The sequence below is a fragment of the Phlebotomus papatasi genome, chromosome 3 (assembly GCF_024763615.1).
Source record: "Phlebotomus papatasi isolate M1 chromosome 3, Ppap_2.1, whole genome shotgun sequence".
In the NCBI taxonomy this organism is placed as follows: Eukaryota; Metazoa; Arthropoda; class Insecta; order Diptera; family Psychodidae; genus Phlebotomus; species Phlebotomus papatasi.
Genome location: NC_077224.1, coordinates 58,540,660 through 58,554,858, shown reverse-complemented (window position 1 = coordinate 58,554,858; position 14,199 = coordinate 58,540,660). Strand labels below are relative to the sequence as shown.

Genomic DNA, 14,199 nt, shown 5'->3' with positions numbered 1-14,199 from the left:
CAACAAAAACAGGATTTTAGATAATCAATAATGCTCCGTTTCCTAAAATTTTTAAAAATTGTCGAATATTAAAGTAATATTGAGTCAGTTTGTGCTTAATCCTCTGACCTGGAATGTTTTCTGTGAACTCTTCCTAAGGTGCTTTTGTTATCTTTTATCAATTGCACTGATTCCATGCGATAGTTTGTGATTTCCCCCCCTTCACGAGCATCAAACTGTTTGATTTGCCATTTGAACAATTGAGATCGTGCTCTTGAAACACACTTAAAGTGTATTTAACACACTCTCGAGGAAATTTTAGTTTTTCTCAGAAAATTCCTCAACTCTGCGACATTGACAATGGATGAATCTTTTGATGGTTTTCCTTTTGACAAATTCTCCTTTGACGATTTCAATTAAAATTTATTTATTCGTGATGGATGGAAAATTCTTGTGATGTGCCTAAAAACTTGGTCAATCTCGTGCGAAAATGTGCTTCACGAGAAACAATCTTATTGTCTGTACAAATATACAAGCTATCAGAACATTTATATATCTAATCTAATCACGACTTAGATGCTTGCAGCGTATGTACAGGAAAATGTAATTTAAAGTGAAGCCAAGTGGATTTCTGCAGCAGTTTGACATCGGTGCTGGTCGAGTTAGTTTTGCTCCAGGAAGAGTTTAGGAGTTAAGTGCTTGGGGAACTTATTAAAATAATAAAGTGCATCTTAAGTGGATGATTTTGCAATGAAAAATTTACTCGCAGTTTGGATTATCTACTAGTTAAAGACACCGATTTGAAGTACAATTAACATTGTATTTCTGGTTATTAGAAAACAAAAGTTTCAGCCGCAGGGGAACCCTCCAACTAAAAGGATTAATTGTCTAATCTGGAGAAAATCCACGAGAAAATCGATTGCAAGTAAGTCAAGTGTATCGTGCAAACAAAACTAAAAGACGTGCAAGTCGAGACGAGTTGTGCTAATTGAGGAGTGTTCATTAATTTTATGGACTATTTAAATTTCACACATTATTTCTATATGAACTTGCATCATGACAATGAAAATATCATTGCTTCTGATTTGTTTTATCAGTGAAAGAGGAAATTTTCTTTTATTTCAAGCATAATTACGTGATAAAAGATAAGTTCTTTGAGTGCAGACACGGATTTACAATCAGTCAAATTGTCTTCTCATTGTGCTGTTTTTTTATCACAATGTCTCACCTCTTTTATAAATTAATCTACAAATCACGAGAATTGTCTTATCAATGAAATTGTGAATGAAAAAAGATTTACGAATACTTCGATGGAGACGCCTGGTAATTTAGCACACACATATCATAACGCCTAAATATAAGCAAATTAATCAGTTATAATACTTTTAAATTCAAATTAAAAAATACTGATTTTAATTGAAAGGTGCTTTTAAAATTTGTTGTAATGTTTAAACCTCCATTACCCAGAAAATACACAAAAATATGAATTTATATTTCCGGATCGTAAGATATCCAGCTAGTCAATTTCATTCAATCTTATTTTTAAAGATTTTGGTCCTCAATAAGAAAGTTATGATAAGGAAGATTTTTTTCGAATCAATAAAAGAACTTAATTCACCATTAAAAGAAAATCTGCGCTTGGAAATGTAATATAATAATTATAATTTAATAGGGAAAATGATTCATTAAATTTTGAAAAATGAATAAAATTGCTTGTTATTAAGATTTTTGAGACCTTCAGGAACTGGGCAAAATGTCCAGTCTGAAGCCAGCATAGATCTCAGAATCCTAAATGGCAACCAGTTTTATTGTTTTTTTTAGAACCTAATAGGTTATTCTTTCTTAGTAATCCAAATCTAAGTTAAGTTTTCGAAAATATTTTAACTCATAAGGAATTATAACAGTTAAGCCATATGGCTAAGCCTTAGGTCTGAAGCCCGTATAAAGATTAAGACAAGATTGAAAAATCTGCTTCTCTGGAAGAAACGTTTTTAGAATATGTTTCAAGATTAAGCTTAGATGTTTGCAAAAGTTATTTTAGGTTCTGACATCTTTCTGCTTTAAAATTATTAACAACAATCAACAACAAAAATTTATCTCAGAAAAATTGTTTTCTTCTGGGGTACAATTCCAAAAGCGACGAAAAAGGGTTAAATAGAAATGCATCAACCTTCACTATAACAAAACAGAAATGTAAATTTCTTTTTTTTCTGAATCTTTTTAAAAAAAAGCGGTGGTTAAGAGCCCTGCTACTCCTTCTGAATATTCGAACTTATGACTATGATACTAAGCCCTTAAAATGAGATTCGCAGTTATTTCTATTAGTTCAGAAATAAAAAAAGCTTTAAGATTTTACTTTAATATTTCGTCTAAAAAATCATTTTTTGAGTTATCTCAGTTGTCTATTACAATCTTACTTAAAATTGTCTGCTTTTGAAAGTTTGAAATATCTTCCTGATTAGCTTTAAAATTAAAGAAATATTGATGAAATCTGAAATTTACATTTTAATGTTGCATTTTAACTAAACTCTATGTCATTTCTTTTGGAATTCTGAATACTCAAGAAGAAAACATTTTTGTAAGACATTAAAATTTAAAAAGAAAATTGTTCTTTTGCATTGTGAAGTAAAAGAACATCCAAATCTAAAATATTTTCTTTACAAATATCTAATGTAAATCTTGGAACACTTTCTAAAACCGTTTCTTCCAGAGTAGCAAATTTTTCAATCTTAAAAGCCTGTCTTAATCTTTAGAGTCTCTCCTTATTCACTATTCACCAACATTTCCAAGTGCTTTTAATCTTCTTTTGAGTCGTAAAAAACGTTTCTCACCATAACTTTCTTATTGTGAACTTAAAAATCTTAAAAAAAAAATTAATGAAGCTCTGTTGTATATTTTACGGTCTGAACGGTCTGTACAGAATAAAGGTTTAAAGAAATGTGATGTGATACTTTAAAATTAAAAATAATATTGGAGAATGTGAATCGCCCTTTTAGGGCCAATTTAAAAATTTAACGCCGAAAGATTTATTTCAGAACTAGGAAGAATATCTGCATTAATAAAATTGTTTAGCTCGTTTAATTGTATGATTTAAAACAAAGAATCACTCTCAAGAGTGCAGAATTCGTAAATTTCTCTTCTATTTCGCCATGGATTGTGTTTATTGATTTTAAGCCGAAACCGAATTAAAATTCGATTCAAATTTATTATTAAATTGCGAAGATGTCAAGTTCGAATAGAGACGTGAGTAAAAGGATATTTAATTTTTTTAAACTAGGTTCCAAAATTTCTTCTTATCAGTATTAGGAAACTTACTGCTCTACCATTATTATAAAAGTTGATATTGTGAAAGTTTTGATAAATGCTGAAATAAATATTAGAATCAATCATCGAATAATCGAACATTTTAGCTTGTCAAAACTTTATGAACAAATAACAAAATCTACGAATATTTACGAACAAATGTTAATTTATTCCTATACAATTTTGTCATAAATCATATCTCTCTATCTGAACGAGAAATGTGCTTTATAAGTCATTTTCCAAATTCGGTTCTGACAAGAAAAGTCTTTTCTTAGTTTTAGAGAAGACAGAAAAGGCGAATTGAAGATGATGTGGATTAAATAATGTCACTTCACTGAGAGAAATCCGAAAAAGTTAAAATAACATTCCGGAAATGTTTATTTTACCCTGCAGTATTGATCCGACATCGGTGTTAATATTATGCTTTTTAGGTGTATTGGGAGTTAAAATTACCCTTTTCCATGTTAATTTTACCTTTAAAAAGATGTAAAATTAACATTAAAAAATGTTGATATATTTTTACACCCGAAAAATGTTAAAGTTATGACGAAAAAAAGTTAATCGCACCCCCGTTTTTTTCTCAGTGTTTGTAAAGATCTTCGCCAATATTTTATCCGTGTATACTTTTACGTAAAATTGGAATTTTTGATAAAAAATATCTTTCTGATAGGAAAACTCCAGAAAAATTATAAAAAAAATATTTTTAATCTACCGCATCCAAATTGATATTTTTTGAAAGTTCTGTTTTTAATGAGACCTTATAGATTCAAAAGCTATCTTTTTATTTTCTGTTTTTTTTTTAATTGACTCCGTTGAAACTTTTTACGTTTAAGTATGTAAGAATTTGAAATTTCAAGGCTCAATTTCTTTCAGATGATATGAAATTTTGCAACATTTGACTGGTCATATCTTTCCTCAAATTTTCATAAAATTGTATTTCGGATCGATTCATAGTACAGTACGACTCCAATAGAGTTAACACATTTCACTCTTATATATTTGTAAATATTCCAAGTTTTGTTGAAATTACTATTTCACTCGTTGAAGATTTTCTCAGATTCTTACTTAACTAAAGTAGTTTAAAGGTTTGACAGGTTTGACATTAAACCTGGAATTTTGCATATTGTCTCACTGGCGTTAAAAAATTTTTAGGGCTTGAATCCATCGAGGTCGTAATGTAGTTATAATTTTCAGAAGCTTCCTGTAATCAAATAAACCGCTTATTTCTGGTTATTTCGAAAGTCATATCAAGAACACTATCAAAGTTTAAGCACTTAATTGTTGTAAGTTTTTTTTAGAGATTCATTAGGGAGAAGTGGGGCACCTTTGTATTGGGGTAGCTTTGAAATTGAGTTTGTTCTCTTATTTGTAACTCTCCTGTCCTTTGAAATCTATTGTTTATTTAAAATTCGTAGTGCTCGGTGCTACCCCCGTGTTCGGCGGTGCCTGAGTTTCCCCTAAGGCCAAAATAAAACACGATTTTTGTTCAAAGTTGAGCGTTTTAAAAGTTAAGACTATTTGTGCAAAAAAATAAGAAGATTTTTCCCCAAATTGGTTGTTAGTGGTCTTTTTTATAATAATTAAAAAAAAAGTGACTTTTTGTATTTGAAACAAAGTTATTTAAATTCCACTTTCTAAAACTACCTTACTAACTGTCTTTTATTTTTTAGTAATGTCGGACACGCTTGAAGTGAGGGATTTAGCTAGTCTCTTAACACCCAAGCTTAACGGTAGAAAGATTATGGACTGTACGACAAAGAACCTTACAACTGTTGGTGACAACTACGGTAGCACGATGCTCTCATTGACCGTTAAAGTGGGTTCCGAAGATGGTTCAGAAGAGGAATGTCTGCAATTAGTGGGGAAAATGTGTCCGACTAATAAAATGCTCCTCGACATCTTCCAAGTGGACATAACATTTACCAAAGAGATGACCATTTATATGGTGTCAGTGCCAGAATTTCTGCGTCTGCAGGAGGAGGAAAATTGCCCAGAAGACGAGAGACTCGATATGTTTATTGAGTGCTATGGGTCAAGAACCTCTCTCGATCCTGACACTAAATCTGTCGATGCTGATGCTGTGCTGCTGCTTGAGAATGTCAAAGTCAAAGGGTACATAGTTGGTGAGAGGTCGAAGGGTTTTGACACAGAACACACAGAGCTCATCCTGAAGAATGTGGCTAAATTCCATGCAGCTCCAATTGCCTTGAGGTACAAGAATCCGGAAATCTTTGAACAGAAAGTGCGATGCCATCTTAAGAAGATTGATATTGACGAAGGCTTAACAAGTGAAGCATCGGCGGAAATGAAGAAGGTAGGAGGACTTAATAGTTTCAAAACTTCCTGTAGCTTTTGCTAGTCGAAAGCTCTGTTTTGCTCCTATTTATTTGCTTGTTTTATTTCTTTTATAACAACATCTCAACACTTGACTGACATGCGACATTCATTATTATTTATTTGCTTCTATAACTCGGTCTTGATGTCACTAACACTCAACATAACTAACTAAGCTATAGCTTCATCCAAATACTCTTCACATTTTATCTATTCAACTTTTTACAAATTCAAACAGAAGATTATTCAATTGGGCGCTATTTGCCAAACAGGTTTGCATTATAAAGTTGTAGCTAGATTAATTATTTTGCACTCTACAATCAATTTACTAACAATTTGCTAAATTGACCAATTAATCTCTATTTCATTCCCATCCCGCAATCATCTAACTTGCTAACAAGAAAATTATTATCAATTTGGAGATGCATTTTAGCATGTTCACTCGAACTGACAACAATTATGAGTATGTAAATTTGGTTTACCACTTTTTCTTCACTCAGATTCAGTTTATCGAGTAGTTTATTTGCATTTCCACTTTTACCTTCCACAGTTGAGATTTCCAGTTTTTGTGGAATTTCAAGCACGATCAATATTTTAATTTGGTATTTAGACAATTGTTCCACTGAAATACTTCTTGATTATTTTGGTGACGAACTTGTCATAGTTTTTTTCCATTCATATAACAATTTTCTTAAATTAATTTCAAAGAAAGTTTTTCTATCTAAAATTTATTCTAAATATCTATAGAGATTGATTGCAAAGTTTTTTTTTGCAAAATATCTGAATAATTTATATTTTATTTTTAGGACTTATATGGAAATTTCACGGCCCAAATGCATTTCGTGGAATATTTCTGAGAATAAACTTTCTTATATGAATATTTAAGATCGAGATTAACTTCTTTAGAAATAACTGCTTCACTTCACTGTAAAGAGTAGTGCATTAGAAAACTAGGGCTCTGAAAATTGAGAAAAAAAATTTAAAAATAAGAGTAGAATTCTCGTTAATTTATTGATAGTAAATTATGCCCTTAAAGTGTTTTAGCACTATAACTATTGATCACCAAAATATTACATTTTATTTAGAAAATTTCATTAGTTAGGGAAGGTTTTCAGGCTTCGCACATAGTTTGGCTTCGAACATTTCAGATTTTTTCTATGTTCCTTTAAGGGATTACGTGGGTCACGCACACTAAGAAAAATCATATTTTCTTTATATCTTTTTTCAACAATGCAACAAATATTTAATTCAATCTCTTAGAGGCATATAAAAGTATAACAATTTAATCATATTTTGAAAAATCTTCATTCCAAAATTTTGAAAATTCAGCCTTGGGAACTAATTTTTAAAAACGATTTTGAAAAAAACATACTTTTCGGTGGCCAAGTTTTCTCAGTCAAAAAACTAAATATTTCTTGTAAGCTGATGACTAAAAAACGTATAATTGAACGGTATGTTTTATCTTGAATGAAATTTTGAGTTTTTGAAATATTTATTTAGAAAAAAATACAATTTCTGGAGTATTTTACATCACGCTTTTTCTTGTAAAATAAGTTGTAATCATGATAAAAAATTCTACCGTTCAAGTACGAAAACTATGTAATTTTTTAAAAATTGTATCCAAAAATCACGTCTCAACGTTTGAATTTTTAAAATTTTCAAATGAAAATTTCAGAAAATATAGTTAAAAAGTTTTACTTTTATATGCTTAACCCTTTAAGGACGATTGGAACACCGGTGTCCCATAAAGAAAATAATTTTTCCTGAGTACCTAAAGTTATTTTTTTCTTATGTTTGTACGTAATTGAAAAGTAGAAGGTTGAAGGAATCTAGGATATTTTTTGCAAATCTCCAGCTACATGCTATATAGTAAATTTTTAAGCTTAAAAATGACGAATTTTTAAATTGTCATAATGAGAATTAATTTTAATAATTTTTTATACTTCCAATGTTTTTTAAGCAAAACCTTTTTGTGAAAAGAATCTACAATACTCAAACATAATATTTTTCATTAGATTGAAAATTATCATTCATTAGTATTGTCAAAAAAATTACTTAAATTTTTAGACTATTTTTGTCCCTATCGTCCATAGAGACAAAAAATACACCAAATCAGACTCTATTGGCTTTTCAAAGGCCAGATATAAGACCTTTTACTGGTTTTGTTCATTGGTTTAATTTTTATTGCTGATTTTCGGTCCGCGAAAACTGTCTCGTCGTTAAAAGGTTATGAGCTCGAATTTAATTTTTGTTTGTCATATTGAAAAAAGATATGATGGAAATATGTTGTTTTTTTCTTAGAATGCGCGACCCACGTAACCCCTTAACAGCTTTGAAAGATGTTTTTCTTAACCGATTTTACGAATTTATATTTAAAATGCAGAATCGTTTCTATATGTTTAAACTTTGAATCGATAACGATTTTACAATTTGTATAAATTTCGATCACTAATCGATAAACATACAGGAGCAAGTGATAAATTATATGAGACTTCGTGGAATGTTTCCCTTTCCAAAGTAGAGTTGCATTACGATTTTGATTTCGTTTTATATTGGGAAATGGGGCACCTTTGAAAGTGGGACGCCTTTGAAATTGAGATTTTTCACCTATTTTTATGTAAAATTCAGCTTTATCGTGATATAATTTAGCTGCACAAACAGATTTAGAAGCTAAATTAGGGGGAAGTGGGGCACCTTTGAAAGTGGGGCACCTTTAAAATTGGGACTTTTACCTATTTTAAATAAAATTGAGCATTATCGTGATATAATTCGGCTTCTCAATCTGTTTGTGCAGCTAAATTATATCACGATAAGGCTCAATTTTATTTAAAAATAGGTGAAAAATCCCAATTTCAAAGGTGCCCCACTCTTAAAGATGCTCCACTTCCCCCTACTATGATTGTGTCCCGTAAGAAAATTGTCTTTTGTATACTTCAAACTGTTAATTTTTTTTTCTCACTAATATATTTTAAGAATTAACAATTTAGAGAGAAAAGCCCTGGATTTCCGAGCTGTGAAAGGATTTCTTTTACTCAAAATCTTAAGATCTTAGTAAAAGATAAAAAATTAGGGAAGAAAATTTATTTATTAAAATGGAGACAGATTAATTTATCGGAGTTGTTAATTAAAGGAGTAAGAGTAGGTTTAATTTAAAATAGTAAATGAATATTTTTTTCTAATAGGGTACAAAGAGACAATTTGGAATAGGATTTAATTTGAAATTTGGAATTTTGAATACTGTTTAAGATGAAGAAAATACAAAACCAAGATAGAGTACTTTTGAGTGTAAGATTTGTTCATAGTCGTGGTTTTCCTTTTCTCTTTGCTCTTATGAAATAATGAAAAATGTTCAAAATTGTAAACTAGTTTCGATTCCAAATTACCTCATTGTACTCTAGGGTGATTCTATACTTTGTAAACCTTTTTTCACTTTATATTGAAATGATTGCACATTTCAAAAATTGATCCGCCAGAATCTATTGTATCCTAAAAGGGATACCTCAGAACTTTAAGTATTGGTATTATATCTGACACATGAACTATTTCTTTTCATTCTTTGTAAATTTGTATATTATACTTACAAAATCTCTAAACTTACCGTTTACAACACTAACAATATATTCTCAAAAGCTATAGCTCACAAACACATTTAAAAAGAACATTTTACTGGTCTTCTCTAATCTGAAGAAACAATTTCAGGCCCTCAAAAATGAATTAAAATCCATTCCCGAGGTCTTACAACTCTTCGACATCATAGATCGTCAGTTTGAAATGTGCCAGGAGCGACAAGGAGATTTGGATTTTTATGAGGAGAATCCCTTTAACACAATCTGCCACAATGATCTTTGGGTGAACAATGTAATGATTGCGTACGATGATCATGGAAAACCAACAAGGGTGAAAATATTCGACTTCCAGCTCATAATGTATGCATCCCTCTCAATAGATGTGCTTTTCTTCCTCTTCACCAGTGTCCAAAATGACATTCTATTGGAGCACTTTGAGTATTTTCTCAAGTTCTATTTCGACGAATTCTGCAAAAGTTTAAAGTACTTTGGATGTTCTCTGGATGATTTTACGTGGGAGAAGTATTGGAATAATTGATGAATTTTAATTAAATGTTACTTTGTGACTTACAAGAGGTTTTATTTTGCAGGTTCATTGAGGACTTTAACAAGCAAGCACCATATGAACTCTACCATTTGGCTGCAATGACAAAAATTCTGCTGATAGACAAGCAAAAAATGGCAGAAAAGAAGGAAATCACCGATGATACCTTTTCCGATGCTGATATGGTAGGACCAAATTACTATGAGAAACTGAAACTCCTTATTCTGGAGTACAAAAAGCGCAACTGGTTGATTAAATGAGCAAAAGAAGCGATTGTAAATGATGATCCCTGATTAAATTAACAAGTGGCAACACCCAGTATAATAATTTCTCAACAGGCGATAGTATTTCTCAACACTCCTTTTTTGCCATTTGGATTCTGATATGCGAGGGGATTCAATTTAAAGGCGAAATGGAGACAGTAATTAATTTATCGTACAATAAACTCCTTGTTGTGGATGAAGAGCACTTATCAATTAATGCCTTTCCCCTCCCGAAAAGCCATTGCACACAAATGACAATATGAGTTAATTTAATTTTATTTGCAACTTCGCGATAAAGTGGATAATCCTCAATCTTTCGTCTCAACAACAGACTATCTCAACTGGTTGCCATTACTTACATAATGTTTTTACAATTAAGTGATGTTGTCGATGCAAAATCGGTTTATTAATAGCTGTTACATGTGAAAATTTACTGAAAAGGTCGAATTATTGAACAGGAATGGGTTATTACATGACATTTTGATATTTTACGTGTAAACAATAAGAAATGACGTTTATTACTTTTAATAGGAATAATAATTTACGCATTATATCATATAAGGGATTTTCATATTCTCACAAGAGATATTTTTAAGCATGCGTCTTTTCATTTCTTTACCTTGATCGGTATGAATGTTCGATAAGGGGATCTGAACTCGAGACTCATATCGTACAGAGGACCTATCCAAATCCTATAGTACCGGCTTTATTGTTAAGCATTGCAGATTGAAAAAAATAATATAATTTTTTTATATAATTAATGTCACTAGAAAATCATATCAACTTTCTTAGTAACGTTCTTAGTTCGTATTTAGTAATGGTTGAAGCAGATTAGTCTAGTATTTTTGAAAAAGAGTAAAAAAAAATAAAATTTTTAAGTAGAAAACAGAAATTATAAATTTTAATGCATAAAGTATTCTTGGCAAAAGAAAATTAAGTAGTTATGTGTCATTTTGAGAATTTAATATGGTTTAGTTTTGCATACCTAACTCTAGATTTTATTACTTTACATAGAATAAGAGATTAGGGGGTACCTTTGACATTGGGATTTTTTAAATCTATTTTTAAATCAAATTGAGCCTTATCCTAATATAATTTAGCTGCACAAACAGTTTAAGAAGCTAAATTACATTAGGATATGGCTCAGTTCCACTGAAACATAGGAGAAAAAACTCAATTTCGAATTTGCCCCACTTCCTCTTAAGGCGTCTACACATTGGGAGCAATTTTCGTCAAAAATTGCGTTTTTGACAGAAATTTGACGTTTCCCCCTACAACGCTGCAGGGAATTTCCTTCAAAAAAGCAATTTTTGACAAAAATTGCTCCCAATGTGTAGAGGCCATTAGGGACAAAATATCTTCCAAACAATTTGAACGAAAGAGACTAATTTTAAATTTACTAAAAATATTACATGGTCAACAATGCATTTCAGCCCATCTCTAAGATGTCATAAAAAAGTTGCTACGGAATTATAAAACAGTACACAGAATTAATTTCTCTCTCTCTCTCTCACAGTTCGTTACATCAGCATTCAAACGTGTACCCCATGTACCTCAAAATCTCTTTCTCTTTTGATAAAGTCATCCGTGTATCGCCTGTTTTGGAGAACTTGCTTCATATTTTGTGAATCAATCAATGTCTTGCGTTTTATTCAATTCTTTCTTGGTCATTGAACTCCCCTTTTCTTATGCGTACGAAGGAACTTTGGGCCACAATCAATTGCTAAAAATTCAATCGAAGGATTGAATTGGATTGGATCGTTCAATGGATTTCTCCAGTATAAAAATAATAACAGGAATGACAAAATAGAATGGAGAAAGAAGTGATTTTAATATTTCAAAATGATTTGACGCGTGTCAAAAGCAGAGCAAATATTGTTGAAAATTTATTTAAAATCTTGACGTATTATTATTTTTCCGTCAGAATTTCCGAGTGTTATCTAATGCTTGACCCCTTCATTCAACTAACTTTCCACTCTAATTGGAAAAGAGCAATTAAACATTGTAATGTACTATGTATGTAATAAAATTAGTGATAAACAAAATGTAATTTCTTCCCTGATATTTTGCGCTTTAGAGGGAAAGTGTTGTTTCGATATGATGTGGAATGCTGGTCTGGATTTCTTTTCTGTCAAGAAAATTCATGGCAAAGTTCAAAGCAGATAGTGATTACGATTGATAAGAAAGTAAGTCGTTGGGTAGTTCCGGAGAAATTTCTCAATTGCTGATGAAACTGTCTCATTGCTGATTTTAATGAAATTTATTACGGGAATTTAAATTGAGATCAACGTTCTTTTAAAAATAGTTTCCTTTATATGCGAATTTCGTTCACTAGGTCAAAACACAACAATACCCAGGGGCTTATGACTAATGAGTTGGGAGACATATCATAAGAAGTTATGCGGAAAGTCATAAAAATGTATTTTAACAAGAGGATTTTAGAATTTATGGACAAATATTTAACATTAAACCTACGGACCGTTTTTGGTCGTTTTTACTAGTGTGCTCGCTTAGAAAAAAAAGGTGCGATTAATTTTTTTCCTCTTAACTTTAACATTTTTAGTGTAAAAATATATCAACATTTTTTAATGTCAATTTTACACCTTTTTAAGGGTAAAATTAACATGAAAAAGGGTAACTTTAACCCCTAATACACCTAAAAAGCATAATATTTACACCGATTTCGGATAAATAATGCAGGGTAAAATTAACATTTTCGGAATGTTATTTTAACTTTTTCGGATTTCTCTCAGTGGTCAAATAACAGACAGATATTTTCTTGGAAAAGAGGTAAAAATTAAAATTTAAACACTGAAAAATATATTACATGCATATTTTAAGACATTCATAGAGTTTGACAGTGATATTATGCCGTTTAAATATGTGTTAATTTTAAAAAGTTTTTAAACCGGTCAATTTGACCGGGTCTTGGTAGGTTTAGTGTTAAAACATTGGTTGTTGAATAAATTTGGTTTTGTGTCCGAAGATAGTAAGTCAGTGTTCGAAGCTCAGAAAGTCAACAGACTTAAGGTTTATTCTTGTTGACGAAGGTCTCTATTTCTAATTAACAACCAGATGCACTGAATTATAAATACTGTAAGAAATATTCGTCTTTATTCAAGCGTTTTAAGTCAAAATTTCCAAACAAACTAGCCTATTTTGAAGATATAAAAGTTAGGGCCTTGACAGACCAGAGGATTAGCCGAGAGACGGCTTAGCGTAATTATATTAGAAATAATGGTCAAACTATATTTCCATAATTTTCCACTAAGTCGTTTCTCGGCTAAAGTCGTAAGTGTGTCTAGGGTATTAGCCAATGCAGTTAATTCTCAAATAGCTCTTATCAGTATTTCTGTGAAAGTTTATAGTGAAAGACTTCTAATTAACAATTAATTATGTCTGCGGATCAACACAAGTTTGGAAATAATTTTCCAGATTTTACAGAGGCATTGTAGATTTAAGCAAGTTTGTGACAATGGAATGGATAAAATAGATTTTGAATAAATTTTAAACAATCAATGGTTTACTTTATTGATTTATTAAAAAATAAATTAAGGAAATCTAATTGACTTTTCTTAAAATATTCATTCATATTCAAACTAGGGGATCTCAGTAGCGCAAGACCATTGGTCTCGACCTTGATGATCTAGGTATTTTTTAAATTTACAGGAGCGCGTAATAATAATAATAATAATAATAGTGGCAACATTCCATAGAGGAACTTAGGCTTTCCCGCAAGAGGAGTTCGGAATATCCATTCTTATTTTTCCTTATACGGGATGAGATTGTCAGTCCCATGCCACGTGAAATCAAGTGTGAAACTCACTGCAATCCGAACGGGTCCCGGTCAAAATCTCGAAAGCCAAAATCCCGAAAGCCAAAATCCCGAACGCCAAAATCCCGAAAGCCAAAATTCCGAATGGGCCAAAATCCCGAAAGCCAAAATCCTGAATTCTTAAAAGTATCATAGCTACTCCCACGATTGTACCCGCGCTTGTTGGAGGCAAAGGGAAATCTTCTGTGTCTTAGGAAATTATTCTAAACATTATCCTGCATATAATTTCATCCCTTTCAGGATTTTGAAAACTCGGGATTTTGGCTTTCGGGATTTTGGTCTTTTCGGGATTATGGCGTTCGGAATTTTGGCTTTAGGGATTTTGGCTGCCACCGAATCCGAACACCTTTAACGCCAGAAAAATTCCTGGTGACT

The 14,199-nt window shown here is 31.2% G+C and overlaps 1 protein-coding gene across 1 annotated transcript; it reads left to right on the top strand.

Moving 5' to 3' along the window:
* Positions 1–604: 604 nt before the first annotated feature.
* LOC129807010 (uncharacterized) lies at positions 605–10,189 on the top strand. Its single transcript, XM_055855954.1, has 4 exons — positions 605–904; positions 4,953–5,596; positions 9,304–9,704; positions 9,773–10,189. Exons 2-4 carry the CDS (start codon positions 4,955–4,957, stop codon positions 9,984–9,986), a joined length of 1,257 nt encoding a protein of 418 aa, XP_055711929.1. The 5' UTR covers positions 605–904; positions 4,953–4,954; the 3' UTR covers positions 9,987–10,189.
* The last annotated feature ends 4,010 nt before the right edge of the window (positions 10,190–14,199 follow it).

Bases quoted from the DNA above. Each gene is read 5' to 3' on its own strand.
- LOC129807010 (XM_055855954.1), top strand. From the start codon at position 4,955: ATGTCGGACACGCTTGAAGTGAGGGATTTAGCTAGTCTCTTAACACCC. The intron at 5,597-9,303 runs GTAGGAGGACTT...TCTAATCTGAAG, and splicing joins CATCGGCGGAAATGAAGAAG to AAACAATTTCAGGCCCTCAA. The intron at 9,705-9,772 runs GTATTGGAATAA...TTTATTTTGCAG, and splicing joins GATGATTTTACGTGGGAGAA to GTTCATTGAGGACTTTAACA.